General features: G+C 40.8%; 1 protein-coding gene across 4 annotated transcripts in view; it reads right to left on the bottom strand.

The window, feature by feature from the left end:
* Positions 1-1338: 1338 nt before the first annotated feature.
* The window catches only part of DEUP1 (deuterosome assembly protein 1), a 141731-nt gene continuing 117818 nt past the window's right edge, over positions 1339-25251 (bottom strand). For 3 of the 4 annotated variants that reach the window (XM_027532311.1, XM_027532314.1, XM_027532313.1), the window contains one exon: positions 1339-2303. In XM_027532311.1, the coding sequence (XP_027388112.1) occupies positions 2127-2303 (177 nt within the window). In that variant the 3' untranslated portion in view covers positions 1339-2126. Of the gene's footprint in view, positions 2304-5838; positions 5891-25251 lie in introns of all 4 variants that reach the window. The other variant, XM_027532312.1, reaches the window with a different exon arrangement.

Genomic DNA, 25251 nt, shown 5'->3' with positions numbered 1-25251 from the left:
TCTCAACCATATATGTGTTGGGCCTCAGCCTATGATTTCTTTTGAATGTTGAATCCTCCTGTTGAGCAAAACCCATTGAAAACCACTGTTTTAAGAAACTGGGTATGAAAAGGAAAGCTGAAATAGTGATTTAAAAGAAGCTTGCTTTGCAAAGCAACTATACTTCAATAAAAAACAAACAAAAAACAAAGGCAAAGAAAAGAAGTTTGTGGACTTGACAAAATGATCCGGAGAGGCAAGTGCACTGTCAGTCCTGGACATACTCCACGTTCACGCTCTCTTGACTGTTGCGTGTGTGTGTGTGCGCTCAGTAGTGTCCAACTCTCTTGTGACCCCCTAGACTGTGGGCTCCTCTGTCCATGGGGCTTCCCAGGCAAGATTGCTAGAGCAGGTTGCTGTTTCCTTCTCCAGGGGATCTTTCCAACCCAGGGATCAAATCCTGAGACTCCTGCACTGCCGGCAGATTTTTTACCACTGAGCCACACTGGAAGCCCCTTGACTCGGTTAAATTTTAAGATAATTGTCATCTAGATCTTTGTTTCCACATGCAATTTCCAATCATGTGTTAACCCTGAAGAGAATGAAGCGGCATTCAGATGTAGCATATTTAAAATTTTTGCATTGTTTGTATTTGCATTAGGGATATAAAGGTTTTAGAATTTGTCCATGGACTGTTCTTTTTCTAAACACAAATTTTCTTTGCATCTTCTAAAGATAATGTTTCCCATCTTCTAAAGATAACACTGAAAAATATCCTTTGTGTCCAGGATAGAAATCATTAAGTAGTTTAAGGAATGACAACTTGGGTTGTTTTCCTCACGTGGAACTTTGTCCCCACCGATGTTCTGTCATGAAACGTGGTTTCTGTGGCCACAGTGCTACTCACCACCTGCGTGCTCACAAGAGGCAACGCTGGAAAGTGGTAAAAGCCAGAGCCGGTAATCAGAGGCTGGCGTTTCTCTCTTACTCACCATGATTCTAGTAAGTTCTTAACAGCTTGAGTCCTAGGAACAAGGATACTAGCCTTGCTGACTTCCCAGGCTTGTTCTGGGTAGAAATAAATAATTCTCTGTGAAGCCTTTTTGCAAATATCAAGAGCTCTACAAATCCACGTGGCTGTGTCACTGAAGTGAACAGGGCTCTTCATTTCCCATGGCAATGACACTCATCTAAAGGACATCGTGACTTATCTGTCTGCATGTGGAGATTCAGTTTCTTCAAAGAGAAAAATAATACTATAAAAGCTGTAGGGCTTACCTGGAATAATGACACAGGGATTTTTCATAATCTTTATATAAATGTCATTTTTAAAGAAAGAAAAATGGATTATCACTCTTGTTTATTTGTAACTTGAGTTTTATTGTTCACTACCATGCTATTACTCTTCTATACAGACTTGGCATTTGCATTTTAAGTCCAAAGAATGTCTCATTTCTTTATTATATTTAAAACAGAGGTATTACAAAGGAGAAAGTAACAACGATGCTTTCTATTTTATATCCATGAAGTAATTAGTACATGAAGCATTAATCTGGCACATGTTTTAAGCATGCACACAGTATGTTCCACATCTTTTTGCGTTAAAACAGAAAGACATTACAAAGATGAATGCAGAAACAGTAAGCTCTACGGTTTTTTTTTCTAAAAGAAATTTTAGGATATTTACATAGTTTAAAATACTTAATATTTTTCATTTAAAAAAAATCCTTGAACTTTCAAACCTAGTACAATGGAGCTGCACTTCATGTGTTTATTCTTAGAATATAGTGCAGCCCTTTCCCTCATCATGTGTTGTTACAGAGGAAATGGGTTTCCGTACACATTAAAGTGGGAAAAAGCTGCATATTTAATTCCAAACAATTCCTTAAACTGGAGGGAACAAGTCTCTTTTGAAGTAGTCATGTTTATTTTATAGTAACTCTGTAGCTGAACAATTTATTATGTTAATACAGAAATACAAAGAGCTTTATCAAACAAAATACTTACTATTTTCTAGCTGCCTTACAGAAATGATTTACTCAAGAAAACAGAACAAAATTTCTCAGTTTCATTAATCAGCTTTGTAAATATTTTGCCAGAGCTTTGTTTTCCTGGGGTGGGGGAAGCAAATAAAAACGTTTAAAAGCTCATATGTGTCTATCTTGTTTTAGCTTGGTGTATTTATTAAGAGTAAATTCTGTGTGTCTTTGCAGTTCATCAATATGTGTATTTAGAAGTTTTTCAAGTTCTTTTGCTCGCTTCTCCTCCTCCAGAAGGAAATGCTGTGTGGCCAAAGAAGCCGGGAAGGATATATCTGGGGGAGACTAAAGAAAGAAGAAAAAGTTAGATGAGGAACACAAGGTCTTTTACAATCTTCGTGTTTCTTGGTAAACAAACTGTCAAACACTGCAGCTCTTAATGAAAAACATATCTTAAGCTGAGCTCTCCACACCAGTGTGATGTAGTCACTGCTAATGAAGTCCTCAAGGAACAAATTCAAAAACTGGCTTAAAAAGGGGCTCACGGCTGCATGCAGTGAGCCAGGTGAGGCGGGATAAAAGCATGATGTTTGGTAGGAGGGTAAATATTGTCTGTCCAGTTGCAGCTGAGATCACCTCAGTGATGAGTGCTGGGCTGCACCCTTCATGTGGTGTGGAAGTGCTCAGTTACCTGTGACCTGTCTAGTGCTTATTTACACACACACACACACACACACAAATGTGTGACTGAGGAATAAAGAGCAATGATAGATAATTTTACAGTGCTTCGTTCAAAATTAATGTTTTAGGTTAATTAAAAAAATAAGTTGGGGAAATTTTTACTTTTGGTTTTTAGTTCTGCAGCACCCCCAGACTCTTCTTCAACTTTTGTTTTATTGGAAGAATGGGATTTTTATAAAGCCTATGAAGAGTCCACGATCGGAACACTGTCCGCAAGCCTGGTCTTTGGCAGGGGCGTATGGACTGGGGCGGGGGCGGGGGCCTGCAGCAGCTCACAGGGCAGCCCCAGCGCAGCTTCCGGGCCAGGTACCACGTCTTCACTCAAAGAGAATATGACAGTCTGGGGGGCGTGGGACGCTGCTGTTGATCTGGCAAATACATTCTTTTTAATACTCAGTAAGGAGGAAGGTCAGAAGTAGCTAGCATTCTTCTGGGACAGACAACATCCATGTTCTCGCCCCAACATGATGTTTTATGCTAACGGTGCTGTCATAACACACTCTGGAGGAGCCTGGATCAGTTGGACATTCCAAAGACTGCAGATACAGTACCATGAGCGTCGTGCTAAGATACGATGAGCAAGAATTGGTAAGCATGCTGAAGGCTTGGAAAGACAGAGGTACTTCAGAGAGTTAAGAGGGAAACCCCAGAAGCAATTCAGGGCTTGACACTCTGTAGGTGTCTGGAGATATGGAGCATGTCAGGACATCTTTTTAAGCACAAACTAATGTACCTTGTACTTCTTATCACTATGAAAGAAGCATAAGGCTTGGTAGGTCTCTTCAAGTTTCGCAGGCAGAATGTTCCACTCTGAGGAGGAATAATCTGAATCATTTATTATGTGACACAGATGGCTGTTTTGTTTGTTTTTAAGAAGGGCCCAGAGCAAGAAAGGGCTCTGCAGTCAGTTGGGAGTGGGGCACAAGCTGTCTTGCTACTTGGGTGAAATGACTTAGCAGATTTCATACTAGAGGAAGTTGTGGTAGAGAAAAATTATGGTGGGCTCTTTGTGAAGCCTCTGGCAAGTTTCAAAGGGAAAGCTGTATTACAATCCCTTAAGCCATGCCATCTGCAGCAGAACACTGTATACTATTTGCAAGACAGTTCCTGTCATGTTCGTGAGTCCTGACTGAGACAGAGCATCTAAGAAGCAGACAGGATGACTTGACCTAGTCTCTGACTTGGCTATTCCAATAGAATTATGCATGGGCCCACTACCTCCCTTTACCCAGGTTCATCTAGCTACTGCTCCTGTTGAATGTCTGATCTGCTTGCAATAGAGACCAAAGCTGAGCTCCTGATATGGCACCATCCCTCAAGGAGATCAACCAAACTCTTGGTGGCAAACAGATTACATCAGGTCCCTCAATCCTCAGAAAGGGCAGAAAGGGCAATATGTCATCCTTACCAGAACTGACGTGTATCCTACAGTCTGCATCTCCTGCCTGGAGGGCCTTGGCCAGCACCACTGTCTAAGGGCTCACAGAGTAACTGATTGATTGACCTGGGATCCTGATTAATAATAAACAAACCTACTTTACAGCAGAGAAGTATGGCAGTGAGGGCATGATCAGGTGTCCATTGGTTCTACCACATATGGCATATTTGTCTGCAGAGGGTGCTAACCTGATAGGCTTCCTGAAGGCACAGCTGAGGCATCAGCTTGTGAACCATATCCTGTGAGCATGGCAGCCATTCTTCAGGATTTGGTGTGGACTTTAAACCAATGGCTGTCACAGGCTACTGTGTCTGTAACAGTGATCTGGGAACAGAAGGGAGGACGTAGGAACGGCTTCACTCTCTGTTCACCCTCTTGGAGAATTTGTACCTTCTCTCTCTGTCTTTAGGCTCTGTTGGTCGACAGGTCTTTGGTGTCAGAGAAGGAAAGCGTCTCACCAAGTGAGACCGTGGAGTCTCCGCAAACTTAAAGCTTTGGCAGCATCTAGTCACAGGACTCTCCATGCTGACAAGTCGGAGGCACAGAAAAGAGTTGCGATACTGGCAGAGGCACCTGACCCCGAGCATCATCCGGGGTGAGACCGTTACTACACGGGGGCAGCGAAGAATACGTCTGGGACTCAGGTAATCCACGGAGGGGCTCTCTCGGTGCTCTCACGCCCAGTTTTAAGTACAGGCGCCAAACCACATCCTGCTAAGGGCACAGGAGCCAGGGGTTACCCCCCAAGGCCAGCCATCAGGACCAGCGGGAGTGTCGGCCGGGGGGAGGGAACCTAGAGTGGGTGAGGAGACTGTGAGCGTCAGTTAAGGCCTCAGACGGCACCAAGGGCTACAGGTTGTTCCAGTGACCCTCCTCCCGTAAGTTTTCCCAGAAATTATGACCAGTCAGAATCTTGGAGAAGCTAGGCCTGAATGGCATGAACAACGTGAAGAGAACATGGATCTGAGTGGTTCAAGCAGGGGCCATAATGGACGCTGCCCATGCCTACCCGGACCCCGCCCATGCCTACCTGCACCCGTCACCAGGCTGGCATGTCTACCTTCCAGCTGCCCTGGGTTTTGGCTGCTAACAGCTCACAGGTGGCCCCTTCTCTGCAGATCTGCCCGTGGCTGAACTGGAGCCTCCTGCCTCACCTGGGAAGTTGCAATCCCCCCTCTTGTCAGGGGCAGTGACTGATCGACATGGGGTACAAAACACCAGTGGGGAAGATGGTGGTGTAGACAGGCCCTGAGCTCACCTCCTCTCATAGGCATATCAGAATCACAGCTATCTGCAGAGCAACCATCACAGAAAAAGACTGGAATCTATCAGGAAAGATCTACAATGAACGACAGAAGAAGGAACCACAACAAGACAGGTAGGAAGAGTGGATCCATGATATAGTGAAATCTCACACCCCCCAGGGAGGCAGCTCACACATGGGAGAATAATTAAACTGCAGAGGTTCTCCCACAGTAGAGAGAGTCCTGAATGCCACATTGAGCTCCCCAGCCCAGGTTACAGCACTGGGAAGAGGAGCCTCCAGAGCATTCGGCTTTGAAGGCCATCAGGGCTTAACTGCAGGAGCCCCACAAGACTAGGGGAAAAAGACTTCACTCTTAAAGGGCTCACACAAAATCTCATGTGTACGAGGACCCAGGGCAAGAGCAGTAATTTGATAGGACCCTGGGCCAGATCTACCTGTTGGCCTTGGAGAGTCTCCTGGAGAGGCAGGGAATGGCTGCAGCTCACCCTGGGAACAAAGACATCGGTGTCAGACATATTGGGAAACATTCAACTGCACGAATGCTCTTGGAAGCTGACATCTTGGATCATTAGCGCCAAGACCTGGCCCCACCTAACAGCCTGAATGTGGCAGTGCTGGGACACTTCAGGCCAAACAACTAACTGGGGGGAAACACAGCCCTACCCATCAGCAGACAAGCTTCCTAAAGACTAAAGGACACACAGCCACCTGTGGATACACCTAGACAGGGCCTGGACCACCAGAGGGCCAAGACCCAGCTCTACCTACCAGTGGGCAGGCATCAGCCTCTCTTTCTAGAGAGCCTGCACGAACCTCTAGACCAGCCTCACCCACCAGGGAGCAGACACCAGAAGCAAGAAAACTATAATCCTGTAAGGCACGCCAGACCTTCCTGGGACTAGCTGGCCCTGGCCCTGACGACTAGGAGGTTAACACAACCTCCAGACACCTTAGTCCCCATACCCAACGGTATCATGAACTGCCTCCCTGACAATGATCTGAAATGAGCTCTGGGATCCCTGGGCCCTGCAGCCAGACTCCAGGAACCACGTCTGCCTGACAGTAGGCAGGCAGTAACCCCAGGATCTGGCTTTACCTGCCAGTGAGTGGGCAAAAGCCTCAGTCTTTGGGACCCTGATCCTGCCCACCAGTGAGCCAGCACTAGCCCCAGCCTCCCTAGGATTCCATAACCAGGCACTTCACGACCATGCCCCATTGAACAGCAGCCAGCAAAGTCTACACAAGACAGGGTCTGGCAACCAACCAGACTAGGGACTGACCAAGCTTCCTGGACACCCACACACCCTGCCACAAGAGAAGGACGCAAGCAGCCCTCTCAGGGGGAGCCTCTAGCTGGGGTGACAACAGGGGAGTGTATTGCTCAGACGCAATACAACGCCTTCTCCAAGGTCAAGCAATGTTAACTGACCTACTGTATGCATAAAAATACAGATAGCAACTTAGACAAAATGAGCTGGCAGAGGAGTATATTCCAAATGAAGGAACAAGATAAATCTTTATAAGAAGAACTAAGTGATGTGGAGATAGGCAATCTACCCAAGAAAGAGTTAAGAGTAATGATCATAAAGATGCTCAAAGAACTCTGGAGAAGAATGGATACACAGAGTGAGAAATTAGAAATTAAGAGTTAGAAACTATAAGTAACAACCAAGCAGAGATGAGTAATACAATAACTCAAATGAAAAAATACACTACAAGCAATCAACAACAGAATAAATGATTCAGAAGAATGGATCACTGACCTGGAAGACAGAGTAATGGAAATCACTGCTGTTGAACAGAAAACAGAATTAAAAGAAATGAGGACAGTTTAACAGACTTCTGGGACAATATCAAGTACACTAATATTTGCCTTAAGTCCCAGAAGGAGAAGAGACAAAAGGGACCCAAGAAGATGTCTGAAGAGATAGTAGCTGAAAACCTCCCAAACCTGGGAAAGGAAATAGCTACCCATGTTCAGGAAGTACAGAGATTCCCAAACAGGATTAACCCACATAGTAACACACTAAGACAGATAGTAATCAAAATGAAAAAATTAAAGAGAGAACACTAAAATCAGTAAGGGAAAAGCAACAAATAAAATGCAAGGAAATTGCCAAAAGGTTATGAGCTGATTTTGCAGCAGAAACTCTGCAGTTCAGAAGGGAGTGGCAAGATATATTTAAAGTAATGAAAGGGAAAAACCTACAACCAAGAATACTCTGCCCAGCAAGGCTCTCATTCAGATTTGATGGAGAGATAAAAAACTTTGTAGACAAACAGAAGCTAAGAGAATTCAGTACCACCAAAGCAGCTTTACAAATATTAAAGGAACTTCCTTAGGTGAAAAAGGCCACAACTAGAAACAAGAAAATTATGGAAAGAAAAATCTCACTAGTAAAGGAAAAGATAAAGTAAAGGTAGGAAATCAGGGAGGTTAAAGGACAAAAGTAGTAAAATCATATATTTCTACAATAAGCAGTTAAGAGATACACAAAACAATTAGATATAAAAATTATATTAAAAATATGGTAACTGTGAGGGAAGGAGAGTACAAATGCAAGGCATTTTAAATGTGTTTCAAATTAGAGATTAGCAACTTAAAACATTTATATATAAATAACTATATGTAAGGACTGCTATATATGTGTGTATATATATATATATATATATATATATATATATATAACTATATATATATAGACTGCTATATTAAAACCTCATTGTAACTACAAAGGAAAAATCTATGATAACAATACACACAAAAAAGAAAAAGGAATCCAGTCATACCAGTAAAGATAATCATCAAATCACAAAAAATAAAGGAAATAAAAGACCTATAAAAACAAATCCAAACAACTAACAAAATGGCAGTGAGTATCAATATAAATATCAATATCAATAATCACCTTAAATATAAATGAACTAAATGTTCCAACCAAAACACACAGACTGTCTGAATGTATCAAAAGATCCAAGATCAAAAGACTGGCATACTGCTGCCTATAAGAGACCCATTTCGGATCTGGAGACACATACAGACTAAAAGTGGGGGGATGGAAAAAGATATTCAATGCAAAAGGAACTCAAAAGTAAGCCAGAGTTGCAATACTTTTATCAGACAAAATAGACTTTAAAATAAAGACTGTTACAAGAGACAAAGGACACTACATAATGATCAAAGGATTAATCAAAGAAGATGTAACAACTGTTAATACATATGCACCCAACATAGAAGCATCTCAATATATAAGGCAGATGTTAACAGACATAAAAGGAGAAACTGACAGTAATACAATCTTCCAACAACACAAAAGAAGACTCTACACATGGACATCACCAGATGGTCAACATCGAAATCATACTGATTATATTCTTTGCAGCCAAAGATGGAGAAGCTCTATATAGTCGGCATAAACAAGACCGGGAGCTGACTGTGGCTCAGATCATGACCTCCTTATTGCCAAATTCAGACTTAAATTTAAGAAAGTATGGAAAACCACTAGACCTAAATAAAATCTCTTATGATTATACAGTGGAAGTGAGAAATAGATTTAAGGGACTAGATATGATACAGTGCCTGATGAACTATGGACAGAGGTTCGTGACATTGTACAGGAGACATGAATCAAGACTGTCCCCAAGAAAAAGAAATGCGAAAAAGCAAAATGGCTGTCTGAGGAGGCCTTACAAATAGCTGTGAAAAGAAGGGAAGTGAAAAGCAAAGGAGAAAAGGAAAGATATACCCATTTGAATGCAGAGTTCCAAACAATAGCAAGGAGAGATAAGAAAGCCTTCCTCAGCATCAATGCAAAGAATTAGAGGAAAACAATAGAATGGGAAGGACTAGAGATCTCTGCAAGAAAATTAGAGATACCAAGGGAATATTTCATGCAAAGATGGGCTCAATAAAGGACAGAAATGGTATGGACCTAACAGAGGCAGAAGATATTAAGAAAAGGTGGCAAGAATACACAGAAGAACTATACAAAAAAGATCTTCACAACCCAGATAATCACGATGGTGTGATCACTCACACTCACCTAGAGCCAGACATCCTGGAATGTGAAGTCAAGTGGGCCTTAGGAAGCATCACTACGAACAAAGCTAGTGGAGGTCATGGAATTCCAGTTGAGCTATTTCAAATCCTGAAAGATGATGATGTGAAAGTGCTGTACTCAATATGTCAGAAAAGTTGGAAAACTCAGCAGTGGCCACAGGGCTGGAAAAGGTCAGTTTTCATTCCAATCCCAAAGAAAGGCAATGCCAAAGAATGCTCAGACTACCGCTCAAAATTCTCCAAGCCAGGCTTCAGCAATACGTGAACTTCCAGATGTTCAAGCTGGTTTTAGAAAAGGCAGAGGAACCAGAGATCAAATTGCCAACATATGCTGGATCATTCAAAAAGCAAGAGAGTTCCAGAAAAACATCTATTTCTGCTTTATTGACTATGCCAAAGCCTTTGACTGTGTGGATCACAACAAACTCTGGAAAATTCTGAAAGAGATGGGCATACCAGATCACCTGACCTGCCTCTTGAGAAACCTGTATGCAGGTCAGGAAGCAACAGTTAGAACTGGACATGGAACAACAGACTGGTTCCAAATAGGAAAAGGAGCACATCAAGGCTGTATATTGTCAGCCTGCTTATTTAACTTATATGCAGAGTACATCATGAGAAACGCTGGGCTGGAAGAAGCACAAGCTGGAATCAAGATTGCTGGGAGAAATATCAATAACCTCAGATATGCAGATGACACCACCCTTATGGCAGAACGTGAAGAAGAACTAAAGAGCCTTTTGATGAAAATGAAAGTGGAGAGTGAAAAAGTTGGTTTAAAGCTCAACATTCAGAAAATGAAGATCATGGCATCTGGTCCCATCACTTCATGGGAAATAGATGGGGAAACAGTGTCAGACTTTATTATTTTGGGCTCCAAAATTACTGCAGATGGTGCTGCAGCCATGAAATTAAAAGACGCTTACTCCTTGGAAGGAAAGTTATGACCAACCTAGATAGCATATTAAAAAGCAGAGACATTACTTTGCCAACAAAGATTCATCTCGTCAAGGCTATGATTTTTCCAGTAGTCATGTATGGATGTAGAGGTGGACTATAAAGTAAGCTGAGTGCCAAAGAATTGATGCTTTTGAACTGTGGTGTTGGAGAAGACTCTTGAGAGTCCCTTGGACTGCAAGGAGATCCAACCAGTCCATTCTGAAGGAGATCAGCCCTGGGATTTCTTTGGAGGGAATGATGCTAAAGCTGAAATTCCAGTACTTTGGCTACCTCATGCGAACAGTTGACTCATTGGAAAAGACTCTGATGGTGGGAGGGATTGGGGGCAGGAGGAGAAGGGGACGACAGAGGATGAGATGGCTGGATGGCATCACTGACTCGATGGACGTGGGTCTGAGTGAACTCCGGGAGTTGGTGATGGACAGGGAGGCCTGGCATGCTGCGATTCATGGGGTCGTGAAGAGTCGGACACGACTGAGCAACTGAACTGAACTGAACTGATATGCAAATAAAATGGAAAACCTAGAAAATATTCTTAGAAAGGTACCATCTCTCAAGACTGAATGAGGAAGAAACAGAAGGCATGAATAGACCAATTACAAGTACTGAAATTAAATCAGTAATTTTAAAGCTTCCAATAAATCAAAGTCCAGGACCAAATGGCTTCACCAGTAAATTCTACCAAACATTTAGGGAAGAGTTAAGACCTATCCTTCTGAAACTGTTCCAAAAAATTACAGAGGAAGGAACACTTCTGAACTCATTCTATGAGGCCACCATCACCCTGATAACAAAACCAAAGATATCACAAAAAAACCAAAACTACAGGCCAATATCACTGATGAACTTGTATGCAAAAATCCTCAACAAAGTACTAGCAAACCAGCTCCAACAATATTCCACCATCAAGCAAGATTTATACCAAGGATACAAGAATTTTTCAATACATTCAAATCAATCAACGTGATATACCACATTACCACACTGAAGAATAAAAACCATATGATCATCCCAATAGATGCAGAAGGAGCTTTTGATAAAATTCAACATTCATCTATGATAAAAACTTTCCAGAAAGTGAAAGAAACCTCAGTGGCATAAGGGGCATACATGACAACCCCCCATCTAACATCATACTAAATGGTGAAAAGCTGGAAGCATTCCCTCTAAGATCAGAAACAAGACAAGGATGCTCACTCTTGTCACATTTATTCAACACAGTTTTAGAAGTCCTAGCCACAGCAATCAGGAAAAAAAAAAAGAAATAAAAGATTCCAAATTGGAAAGAAGTAAAATAGTCACTGTTTGTAGATGACATGATGCTATACATAGGAAATCCTAAACATGCTACCAGTAAACTAGAGCTCATCAATGAATCTGGTAAAGTTTCAGGATATGAAATTAATATACAGAAATCTGTTGCATTTCTATACACTAACAATGAAATGTAAGAAAAAAAATTAAGGAAACAATCATATTTACTATTACATCAAAAAGAATAAAATACCTAGGAATAAACCTACCTAAGGAGGCAAAAGAACTATACTTCAAAAACTATAGGACAATATTGAAAGAATTGAAGATCACACAAACAGATGAGAGATATACCATGTTCTTAGATTGGAAGAATGAACATTGTTAAAATTACCATACTACCCAAGGCAATCTACCAATTCAATGCAATTCCTATCAAGTTACTAATAGTGTTTTGACAGAACTAGAACAAAGAATTTTTAAATTTGCATGGAAACACAAAAGTCTCCAAAGAGCCAAAACAATCTTGAGAAAGAAGAATGGGGCTGGAGGAATCATACTCCCTATGAAGCTACTGTAATTAAGGCAGTATGGAACCGGCACAAAATCAGACACATAAATCAGTGGAACGATAGGAAGCCCAGAAATAAACCCATACATTTATGATCAGTGAATCTATGGCAAAGGGGGCAGTAATATACAATGGATAAAAGATAGCCTCTTCAATAAATGGTGCTAGGAAAACTAGACAGCTACAGGTAAAAGACCGAAATTAGAAGATTCTCTATCACTATGTACAAAAATTAAAAATGGTTTACTTCTTTTCCAATTTGGATTCCTTTTATTTCTTTTTCTGCTCTGATTGCTGTGGCCAGAACTTCCAAAACCATGTTGAATAGTAATGGTGAAAGTGGGCGCCCCTGTCTTGTTCCTGACTTTAGGGGAAATGCTTTCAATTTTTCACCATTGAGGATAATGTTTGCTGTGGGTTTGTCATATATAGCTTTTATTATGTTGAGGTATGTTCCTTCTATTCCTGCTTTCTGGAGAGTTTTTATCATAAATGGATGTTGAATTTTGTCAAAGGCTTTCTCTGCATCTATTGAGAGAATCATATGGTTTTTATTTTTCAATTTGTTAATGTGGTGTATTACATTGATTGATTTGCAGATATTGAAGAATCCTTGCATCCCTGGGATAAAGCCCACTTGGTCATGGTGTATGATCTTTTTAATGCGTTGTTGGATTCTGATTGCTAGAATTTTGTTAAGGATTTTTGTATCTATGTTCATCAGTGATATTGGCCTGTAGTTTTATTTTTTTGTGGCATCTTTGTCAGGTTTTGGTATTAGGTGATGGTGGCTGCAGGTGACATGATCCTCTACATAGAAAACCCTAAAGACTCCACCAGAAAATTACCAGAACTAATCAATGAATATAGTAAAGTTGCAGGATATAAAATCAACACACAGAAATCCCTTGCATTCCTATACACTAATAATGAGAAAATAGAAAGAGAAATTAAGGAAACAATTCCATTCAGCATTGCAACAAAAAGAATAAAATACTTACGAATACATCTACCTAAAGAAACTAAAGACCTATATATGCTATGCTATGCTAAGTCACTTCAGTCATGTCCGACTCTGTGTGACTCCATAGACGGCAGCCCACTAGGCTTCCCCGTCCCTGGGATTCTCCAGGCAAGAACACTGGAGTGGGTTGCCATTTCCTTCTCCAATGCAGGAAAGTGAAAAATGAAAATGAAGTCGCTCAGTCGTGTCGGACTCTTCGCGACCCCATGGACTGCAGCCTACCAGGCTCCTCCGTCCATGGGATTTTCCAGGCAAGAGTAGTGGAGTGGGGTGCTATTGCCTTCTCCGAAAGACCTATATATAGAAAACTATAGAACACTGGTGAAAGAAATCAGAGAGGACACTAATAGATGGAGAAATATACCATGTTCGTGGATTGGGAGAATCAATATAGTGAAAATGAGTATACTATCCAAAGCAATTTATAGATTCAATGCAATCCCTATCAAGCTACCAACAGTATTCTTCACAGAGCTAGAACAAATAATTTCACAATTTGTGTGGAAATACAAAAAACCTCGAATAGCCAAAGCAATCTTGAGAAAGAAGAATGGAACTGGAGGAATCAACCTGCCTGACTTCAGGCTCTACTACAAAGCCACAGTCATCAAGACAGTATGGTACTGGCACAAAGACAGAAATATAGATCAATGGAACAAAATAGAAAGCCCAGAGATAAATCCACGCACCTATGGACACCTTCTCTTTGACAAAGGAGGCAAGAATATACAATGGATTAAAGACAATCTCTTTAACAAGTGGTGCTGGGAAAACTGGTCAACCACTTGTAAAAGAATGAAACTAGAACACTTTCTAACACCATACACAAAAATAAACTCAAAATGGATTAAAGATCTAAACGTAAGACCAGAAACCACAAAACTCCTAGAGGAGAACATAGGCAAAACACTCTCCGACATACATCACAGCAGGATCCTCTATGACCCACCTCCCAGAATATTGGAAATAAAAGCAAAAATAAACAAATGGGACCTAATTAAAATTAATAGTTTCTGCACAACAAAGGAAACTATAAGCAAGGTGAAAAGACAGCCTTCAGAATGGGAGAAAATAATAGCAAATGAAGCAACAGACAAACAACTAATCTCAAAAATATACAAGCAACTCCTACAGCCCAACTCCAGAAAAATAAATTACCCAATCAAAAAATGGGCCAAAGAACTAAATAGACATTTCTCCAAAGAAGACATACAGATGGCTAACAAACACATGAAAAGATACTCAACATCACTCATTATCAGAGAAATGCAAATCAAAACCACGATGAGGTACCATTTCATGCCAGTCAGAATGGCTGTGATCCAAAAGTCTACAAGCAATAAATTCTGGAGAGGGTGTGGAGAAAAGGGAACCCTCTTACACTGTCGGTGGGAATGCAAACTAGTACAGCCACTATGGAGAACAGTGTGGAGATTCCTTTAAAAACTGGAAATAGAACTGCCTTATGACCCAGCAATCCCACTGGTGGGCATACACACTGAGGAAACCAGAATTGAAAAAGACACGTGTACCCCAATGTTCATCGCAGCACTGTTTATAATAGCCAGGACATGGAAGCAACCTAGATGTCCATCAGCAGATGAATGGATAAGAAAGCAGTGGTACATATACACAATGGAGTATTACTCAGCCATTAAAAAGAATACATTTGAATCAGTTCTAATGAGGTGGATGAAACTGGAGCCTATTATACAGAGTGAAGTAAGCCAGAAAGAAAAACACCAATACAGTATACTAACGCATATATATGGAATTTAGAAAGATGGTAACAATAACCGTGTATATGAGACAGCAAAAGAGACACTGATGTATAGAACAGTCTTTTGGACTCTGTGTGAGAAGGCGAGGGTGGGATGATTTGGGAGAATGGCATTGAAACATGTATAATATCATATATGAAACGAGTTGCCAGTCCAGGTTCGGTGCACAATACTGGATGCTTGGGGCTGGTGCACTGGGATGACCCAGAGGGATGGTACGGGGAGGGAGGAGGGAGGAGGGTTCAGGATGGGGAACACATGTATACCTGTGGCAAATTCATTTTGATATATGGCAAAACCAATACAATATTGTAAAGTTAAAAAATAAAATTAAATTAAAAAAAGAAAAAATATATAAATGGTTTCAAGATCTAAATGTAAACCCAGATACTATAAAACTCCTATAGGAAAACATAGGCAGAATATTCTACGACATAAATTGCAACAATATCTTTTTGGATATATCTCCTAAAGCAATGGAACAAAAGAAAAAATAAATAAGTGGGACCTAATAAGCCTTAAAAGCTTTCTCAGGAAAGGAAACAATAAAGAAAATGGAAATACAACCTACAGAATGGGGGAAGATATTTGCAAGCAATGTGACCAACAAAGGCCTAATTTCTAAAATATGCAAACTATTTATACAGCTCAATGACCAAACAAAAAATCAAAGCAAAAAATGAGTAGAAGACCTAAACAGACATTTCTCCAAAGAAGACATACAGATGGTCAACAAGCACGTGAAGAGATGCTCAATATAGCTAATTATTTGTTGTCGTTCAGTTGTTAGGTCATGTCCATCATTTTGTGACCCCATAGACTGCACTGGTAATTATTAGAGAAATACAAATCAAAACTACAATGAGATCTACCTCACACAGGTCATAAAGGCCATCAACAAAAAGTCTATAAATATAAATGCTGGAGGGGGTGTGGAGAAAAGGGAACCCTCCTACAGTGTTGGTGGCAATGTAATGGTGCAGCCACTGCGGACAATAGCATCGAGGTTCCTTAAAAAAACTAAAAACAGGGTTACTATCTGATCCAGCAATCCTATTCTTGGGCATATATCTGGAAAAGATGAAAACTCTAATTTATACAGATATATGCACCCCAGTGTTTATGGCAGCACTATAACACAGTTTGCCACAGTCAATGCATGGAAGCAACCTAAATAATGACTAGATAAAGAATATACGTCATGTATCTATATACATACACACATAACACACACAACACACACAATGGAAGATTACTCAGGCATAAAAAGAATGAAATAATTCAATTTGTAGCAACATGGATGGATCTAGAGATTATCATACTAAATGATGTAAGTCAGACAAAGACAGATGTCACAGTATCACTTATTACTGGAATCTAAAAAAAATGACATGAATTCATTCAGAGCAGAAATAGACTCATAGAAAACAAACTTACGGTTATCAAAGAAAAGTGGGGGAGGGACAAATTGGAAATTTGGGATTAACAGATAAAGACTACTTGTATAAAATCAACAAGGACCTGCTGTTTAGCACAGGGAACTATATTCAATATCTTGTAATAACCTAGGAAAAGAATCTAAAAAAAATAGACATGCATATATAACTGAATCACTCTGCTGTTCACTGCAAACAATGTAAATAAATATACGTCAATAGAAAACAAACAAACCCACACTGGCCAAGCTTCTTATCTCCAGGGGAACCAACTCTTTTGTACAATCCATGTTCCAAGCTCCTGGTGAGACCAGACTACACTAATCTCTAACTAAGATCTCATCCTTATCTAGCCTTCCTCCCCTCCCCTAGCCTGCTTCCCTCATTCCTTCTGCTGAGAATACTACCTTAGTAAATCACTTTTACAAGAATCTTCATCTCAGGCTCTAGGAAACCTGACTTCAGACTCATCACTTCCTAGATTCTGGCTCGAGTGACTGGATGACATCAATGCTAGTTATGGAGGGAGAAAGGAAAGACAGTAAAGAGGCCCATTAAGGGTAATGTCTTAGTTAGTTTTGATCCCCCAGATTCTAGCACAGGTATGCTTTTGATAATTTTTTGAAATAATATATTAATGAAGGAATATATTCAAGTCTGAATAATGCTGAGTTAGAGGTGACTTGGGACACAGATTGTCAAGTAGACAGTGGGATATATCAGTCCTGATTTCAGAAGACAGGTGTGGACCAGAGAGGTATATTTGAAAGTTATAGGTAATAATTAAAGCTGTGACTCTGATTGAAATCATCCAGACCTGAAAATAAAAGAAGAGGAAGAAATGGAAAAATGGAATCCTGGGGAACACTTCACTTTAGGCACCCACTCCCACGGTCACATTCTTGACACTATCGTCATGATAACTGCATTACTTACTAATGGAGATTTTATGTAACCCACCTAGTATGCTTCCAACTGACTTAGTCTAGTATTCCCACTCTCTCATATCTAACTCTCTCATATCTCTCTTTTCTAATTCTGCTCACATTCCATATCCATCATGATAGCCATTTAGCAACGTGTCCCTTCCTTTATCCTAGCTCCATGCTAGACACATGGTAAAACTCAGGCCGAATTAAAACTGCTTGCACCAAGCATGTACCTGAGCGGTTGAATGCTGGGCAAGTGAATGGAGGAGAAATTACATCACACAGGGACTAGTTTCACTTAAAATTCATGAGCACAAATTCACATGGTTAGTGAGCACCGCCTGGCCATTCTCCTGCCCTTCCCTAGTATACTCACTTTCTTAATCACGGCCACACAGCCTTGCCTCTTTCTCAGGACCTCCATTCCTCCGTGCCACTCACACTTAGAGCCGTATTTTAGGCCACACTGTTTCAGAGACCCTTCCTTCTACCTACACTGTGGATTCTATTCCGTCTTACCTTCTTAATGACCTTGCTTCTACAAATAAACCTTACCCCTTGGATCCCACTCCACCTCTTTCACCACCAGATGTTCCTCCTCTCTTTGAAGATTCCCATTGGAGCACTAAACATTATGGTCTAAGGCTTTGTCTTGGGACAGCATCTCCATTTACACACCACTCTTATGGCAGAAAGTGAAGAGGAACTAAAAAGCCTCTTGATGAAAGTGAAAGTGGAGAGTGAAAAAGTTGGGTTAAAGCTCAACATTCAGAAAACGAAGATCATGGCATCCGGTCCCATCGCTTCATGGGAAATAGATGGGGAAACAGTGGAAACAGTGTCAGACTTTATTTTTGGGGGCTCCAAAATCACTGCAGACGGTGATTGCAGCCATGAAATTAAAAGACACTTACTCCTTGGAAGGAAAGTTATGACCAACCTAGATAGCATATTCAAAAGCAGAGACATTATCTTGCCAACAAAGGTCCGTCTAGTCAAGGCTATGGTTTTTCCAGAGGTCATATATGGATGTGAGAGTTGGACTGTGAAGAAGGCTGAGTGCCGAAGAATTGATGCTTTTGAACTGTGGTGTTGGAGAAGACTCTTGAGAGTCCCTTGGACTGCAAGGAGATCCAACCAGTCCATTGTGAAGGAGATCAGCCCTGGGATTTCTTTGGAAGGAATGATGCTGAAGCTGAAACTTCAGTACTTTGGCCACCTCATGCAAAGAGTTGACTCATTGGAAAAGACTCTGATGCTGGGAGGGATTGGGGGCAGGAGGAGAAGGGGATGACAGAGGATGAGATGGCTGGATGGCATCACTGACTCGATGGACATGAGTCTGAGTGAACTCCGGGAGTTGGTGAAGGACAGGGAGGCCTGGCATGCTGCAATTCATGGGGTCACAAAGAGTCGGACACAACTGAGCGACTGAACTGAACTGAACTGAAGTATTATCATCTAGTCTGATAGATTTAAGTATCAGCCTCATGCTAATTAAAATGCTCCTTTTTTATTTCCAGCTCTGGTCTATTCCTTGAACACCAGATTCACATATCCTATTGCTTGTTTAATTTGCATGTTCAGTAAACACTTAAGTTTAAATGTCTAACCTGGAAATAATGAATTTTCTCCACTAACACTGCTCCTTCCTAGTCTTCCGTGTCAGAGAGTGGTGCTACTATGTACCTGAGGCTCAAGCGGAGAACCTACGAGTCATCTCTGAGTCTTTTCTTTCCACCGCCAATCCACTGTCAAGTCTCATTTGCTCTCCAAAATATTTCCTGGATCCAACACCTCCTGGCTCTGCCGCAACTGTTCCAAAGCCAGCAGCACCATGTCTTGCTTTGACTATTGAAATAGCCTGACAGTTGTTCTCTCCACTTCTACCTCTGCCCATCTATAATTTATTTGGCAGTCAAATGGATCTTCAAAAGATTTTTAAAACAGATTATATTTTCTACCATTTGCAACTTTCTCATGGCTTCCCACTGCTTTAAAATAAACTCCCAACTGCTTCCCATGGCCACTGTCTCTACAGACCTGGAGTTCTCCTGCCTATTTTTCTGTCCCTATTTCATTACACACTTCTTAGCTCCACACCACACACTTCCCCTTTTCTGGTTCTCAAACTTAACAAACTTTGTTTTGCCAAACAGATTTGACCCGGTCATTCCATCTGCCCAAAACTCTCTACTTCCAGGTTTTTGTAAGGCTGGATCCTTTTTTGTTATTTAAGTTTCAACCTAAATGTCCCCCTCTCAGTAATCATTTTCCTAGCCACTTAAAGTCATCCCCCACTCTGTCATCAGTTCCTATCACATCATTTGCTATCTTTTCATCAATTTTTATAGTATTTATAACTTTTTGATTTTTTAATTTGTTTGTAGTCATTAACTGTTCTCTCTCTTTTGAGATAAAATTTATATAAAGTAAGACTAACCATCTCAAAATGAACAATTTGGTGTGGATTTAGTATAGTCACAGTGTATTAAATATCTAGTTTCAAAGCATTTTCATCATCCCCAAAGGAAGCTGTACCCATCAAGCCTTGCTCCCTGGCTTTCCCATCCCCTTATACTCCTGGCAACCACCAACCTGCAATCTGTTTTAATCAGATTCACCTATTATGGGCATTTTTATACAATATATAACCTTTTGTGTCTTGTTTCCTTCAGGTAGCATGATATTATCCAGGTCCATCCATGTTATAGCATGTATCAGCACTTCTCTCCTTTTCATAACTGAATAGTATTCCACTGTGTATACACACCACTCTTCGTTTATCCATTCACCCACTGATGGAGTTCCCCTCTTTTTTCACCAGAGTGTAGACTTGTCTATCTCATCAATGAGTGTTTAGAACAGAACCTGCCATATAGTGAGTGCTCAATACATGTTTACTCCATCAGTGACTGAGTGAATGAGAAACACTAGTAGTTAAGGGACAGGTATACCGAGGGAGAACTTTGGAAGCAGACTGGGAAGGAGTGATCAGAAAGGCAACAGGAGAATCAGTGGAGAGTAGTGTCTTAGAAGTCAGAGAACATGATATCAAGAGAAAAAGATTAAGGAAGATGAGTTCTTTAAACTGTCTATTTACTTAACAGTGAGGATGTCATTGGTGGTCTGAGCAGGAACAGCACTGATGTGGAATAAAGAATGCAACAGTGGATGAAGTCACTGGACTCAGAATGGCGGTCTGGGCCGTGTCTTTCAGGAGCCTCCAGGGCTGCCATCACAGCCAACGTTCCCCGTGCCCAGACCTACAACAATAGATAATTTTCTTTCCTGGATGACTCTCTAGTTATGAGCTCCTCAAGTAACAATGTAGAATTTTAGAGGTGGAAAGAAATCCAGCGTTCATTAAGTTATACAATAGACACTCTTGCATGTCTTTTAAATGCCTACTAGTGCCAGGCATTATTTTTGGTGCTAGGGTTAAAACAGCAAGCAAAAACAGAAAAAATCCTACTTTAATGGAGCTTAAATTCTAGAGGAAGGAGGCAAACAAAATATGTTATAATAAAGTACTATGGATAAAACAAAAAATAGAATATGATGAGGGAGGTGCTACTGTTCCTCAGGTGTTTCTGATGAGGTGATATTTAAGCAGAAACTAATCATCCTAAAGTCACCTGATATTAGAACAGTGAAGTCACGTCATGTGCATGCTGTCATGTCCGACTCTTCGTGACCCCATGGTCTGTAGCCCACCTGGCTCTTCTGTCCAGGGAATTTTTCAGGCAAGAATACTGAAGTGAGTTGCAATGAAGCCTTTGGCAATTTATCACTTTTTTTCCCCCTCTTGCTGGGTTGGATTATGTGTTTACTTTGGAGTCCTTAAAGTGAGAAGTTTTGTTGATACAGAACTTGCTAAGTCCTCTTGGAGGTTCCCTTAGCTTAAATGAGGAAGTTTATTTACTTTATTGTTATGGAATTTTATTCTGTTCAGATAATTTTGACATTTTATGTTGAGATGAAACAAAAGAGCATTGCTGGGCTTTCAGTTCAGTTCAGTCGCTCAGTCGGGTCCGACTCTTCGCGACCCCACGAACCGCAGCACACCAGGCCTCCCTGTCTATCACCAACTCCCAGAGTCCACCCAAACCCATGTCCATTGAGTCAGTGATGCCATCCAACCATCTCACCCTCTGTCGTCCCCTTCTCCTCCTGCCTTCGGTCTTTTCCAGCATCAGGGTCTTTTCAAATAAGTCAGCTCTTTGCATTGGGTGGCCAAAGTATTGGAGTTTCAGCTTCAACATCAGTCCTTCCAATGAACACTCAGGACTGATCTCCTTTAGGATGGACTGGTTGAGATCTCTAAAACTTCCAGAGTTGATGGTTTTAAGTCTTCCTCTTCCACAACAGCTTAAATCTTACTACCAGCCTCTCCCAAAGCAGCTGACAGATTCCAGAAAGGCAGAGAAGTGTTCATGACATGCCTCGACCAGCTCAAACATTTTCTGTCTTTTGTTTGTTTGTTTGTTATTGTTGTTTATTTTTATCACTGTACCCAATATTGGTATATCATGGACAGGCAGTGAAAAATTACATAATACACTTTGAATACAAGTGAAGGTAACTGCAAGAGCACTACTAGTTTCTGAGGTAAAAAACCTACATACCTTTAAAAACTGTGATTATGTTCAATAAATCAAATCACAAGGTAGAAAATTTTAACTGGAAACTTAAAAAAAAAAATCAAATGAAAATTCAGGAACTGAAAAAAAAAATTAACCTACAGTATGAGGCCACTTCCTCAAGGCTGGGAGCAGTGGCTCTTTATGCACAGAAAACAACACAGGAAAGAGAACAGGGAATGCGGAATTTAAAACCTTTCCCACCTGTTTTACCAGGACAGCATAATCGAGTATCAAAGCTTGACAAGCATAACAACGAAACATTACAGGCTAATTTCTCTCATGAACATAAAGCAAAACTCTAAACCAATATGAACAGATCAACTCCAGTGATCGAGTGTGGTTTATTCTAAGAATTCCAAGGTTGGGTTAACAATCTAACATCAGGAAAAAAAAAATGCTACATTAACAGATCAAAGAAGAAATTATATGGTCATTTCAACAGCACAGGAAAAAGCAATTGATAAATTCAATACCAATTTGTGAAAACAAATTTAGCAACCTAGGAATAAAAGGAACTTCTTAATCTTTTAATAAGGAACCTGCAAAATATTTATAGCAAATATTACGCACAATAGTGGCATGCTGAATGTTTTCCCTTTGCAATTGAAAATGAGAGAAAGATGCTGGCAATATCACTTCTACTGCTTTACATTTACTAGAGGTCCTGTGTACAATAAGGCAAGAACAACAAAAAAAAAGTATAAAGATTTGAAAGTAGGAAGTCTGCTGCTGCTGCTGCTAAGTCGCTTCAGTCGTGTCCGACTCTGTGCGACCCCATAGACGGCAGCCTGCCAGGCTCCCCTGTCCCTGGGATTCTCCAGGCAAGAACACTGGAGTGGGTTTCCATTTCCTTCTCCAATGCATGAAAGTGAAAAGTGAAAGTAAGTCGCTCAGTTGTGTCCGACTCTTAACGACCCCATGGACTGCAGCCTACCAGGCTCCTCCATCCATGGGATTTTCCAGGCAAGAGTACTGGAGTGGGGTGCCATTGCCTTCTCTGAAAGTAGGAAGTCTAGCTATCATTATTTTGATTCTGAGTATAGAAAATCCAAAGGAATCTCTAGAACTGGAAAACACTGTGTGCTTAGTCACTCAGTTGTGGCTGACTCTTTGCATTCTTATGGATTGTAGCCCGCCAGGCTCCTTTATCCATGGGGATTCTCCAGACAAGAATACTGGAGTGGGTTGCCATGCCCTCCTCCAGGGGATCTCCTTGACCCAGGGATCGAACTCAGGTCTCCTGCATTGCAGGTGGATTCTTTACCGTCCAAGCCACCAGGGAATTTTGATTCTAAATATAGACAATCCAAAAGAATCTATAGAATTGGAAACCATATATAAATCAAATTGAATATTTCCATGGGAAATGGGACTGAGGTTGTTCCTTGCACCATATGCAAAAATTGATTCCAGGTCTATACTTAAGTAAAAAAAAAAAAAAAAGAGCCAAAGCTTCTAAAAGATAAATAGATAATATTTTTTATAACTTTGGGACAAGCAAAAGTTATAAATAAGACACCAAAAATATCAAGCATAAAAAAAATTTATAAGTATGAACACATTAAAATTAGGAACTTCTGATTATCAAAACATTCTATTAAGTGAGAAGGCAAGTATGAATGGGAGAAGATATTTGTAATACCTATAACCACCAAAGGGTTTAAATCTAGAATATACAAAGAACTTCTATAAATCAATAAGACAATTCAATAGAAAATTAGATAAGCAAATCAAATAGATATCAAATATCAAAATAGTCAATACATTTATGAGAGGCACTCACCTCATTAGTCTCCAGGAAGTAAGAATTAAAGTCACAAGAAGATGTTACTACCCACTGACCATGGGCTTCCCAGATGGCACTAGTGGTAAAGAACCTGCCTGTCAAATGCAGGAGACATAAGAGACCCCCGTTCCATCCCTGGGTCAGGAAGACCCCCTGGAGGAGGGCATGGCAACCCACTCCAGTGTTCTTGCCTGGAGAATCCTGTGGACAGAGGAGCCTCGTGGGCTACAGCCCATGGGGTCACAAAGAGTCAGACATGACTGAGCGACTGAGCATGCATGCATGCACCCACTGACCATGAGAGTTAAAATTAAGACCAATAACAGTTAAAAACTGCTGGAAAGAATAGAGAAAAGGAGAATACTCACACACTACTTATAGGGCTGTGAACTGACTCAAACAGGAAGAGAGCTTGACAGTACATGCTAAAGCTGACCTTGTACATATTCTGTGACCTAGCAACTCTGAGTGAGGTGGCTCAGTGGTAAAGAATCCATTTGCCAATGTAGGAGACATTGGTTTGATCCCTGGGTCAGGAAGATCCCTTGGTGAAGGAAATGGCAACCCACTCCAGTATTCTAGCCTGGGAAATCCCATGGACAGAAGAGCCTGGCAGGCTACAGTCCACAGACTTGCAAAGACACAACTTAGCAACTCAACAACAACAATATTTCGTTCTTAGGTATAGATCCAACGGAAATGTGTACACATGTGCACCAAAGGACACTTACAAGGATGTTTTTAGGAAAAGTATTTGTAATCACCTCTGAACAGGAAATAATTCAAATGTAGAAAATGCACTGGTCATAACAAACACCCTCTTCCAACAACACAAGAGAAGACTCTATACATGGACATCACCAGATGGTCAACACCGAAATCAGATTGATTATATTCTTTGCAGCCAAAGATGGAGAAGCTCTATACAATCAGCAAAAACAAGACCAGGAGCTGACTGTGGCTCAGACATGAACTCCTTATTGCCAAATTCAGACTTAAATTGAAGAAAGTAGGGAAAACCACTAGACCATTCAGGTATGACCTAAATGAAATCCCTTATGATTATACAGTGGAAGTGAGAAATAGATTTAAGGGCCTAGATCTGATAGATAGAGTGCCTGATGAACTATGGAATGAGGTTCGTGACACTGTACAGGAGACAGGGATCAAGACCATCCCCATGGAAAAGAAATGCAAAAAAGCAAAATGGCTGTCTGGGGAGGCATTACAAATAGCTGTGAAAAGAAGAGAAGTGAAAAGCAAAGGAGAAAAGGAAAGATATAAACATCTGAATGCAGAGTTCCAAAGAGTAGCAAGAAGAGATAAGAAAGCCTTCTTCAGCGATCAATGCAAAGAAATAGAGGAAAACAATAGAATGGGAAAGACTAGGGATCTCTTCA

Source organism: Bos indicus x Bos taurus, chromosome 29 (assembly GCF_003369695.1).
Source record: "Bos indicus x Bos taurus breed Angus x Brahman F1 hybrid chromosome 29, Bos_hybrid_MaternalHap_v2.0, whole genome shotgun sequence".
Classification (NCBI taxonomy): Eukaryota; Metazoa; Chordata; class Mammalia; order Artiodactyla; family Bovidae; genus Bos; species Bos indicus x Bos taurus.
The sequence above is the reverse complement of the archived record's forward strand: the minus strand, read 5'-3'. Positions and strand labels throughout refer to the sequence as shown.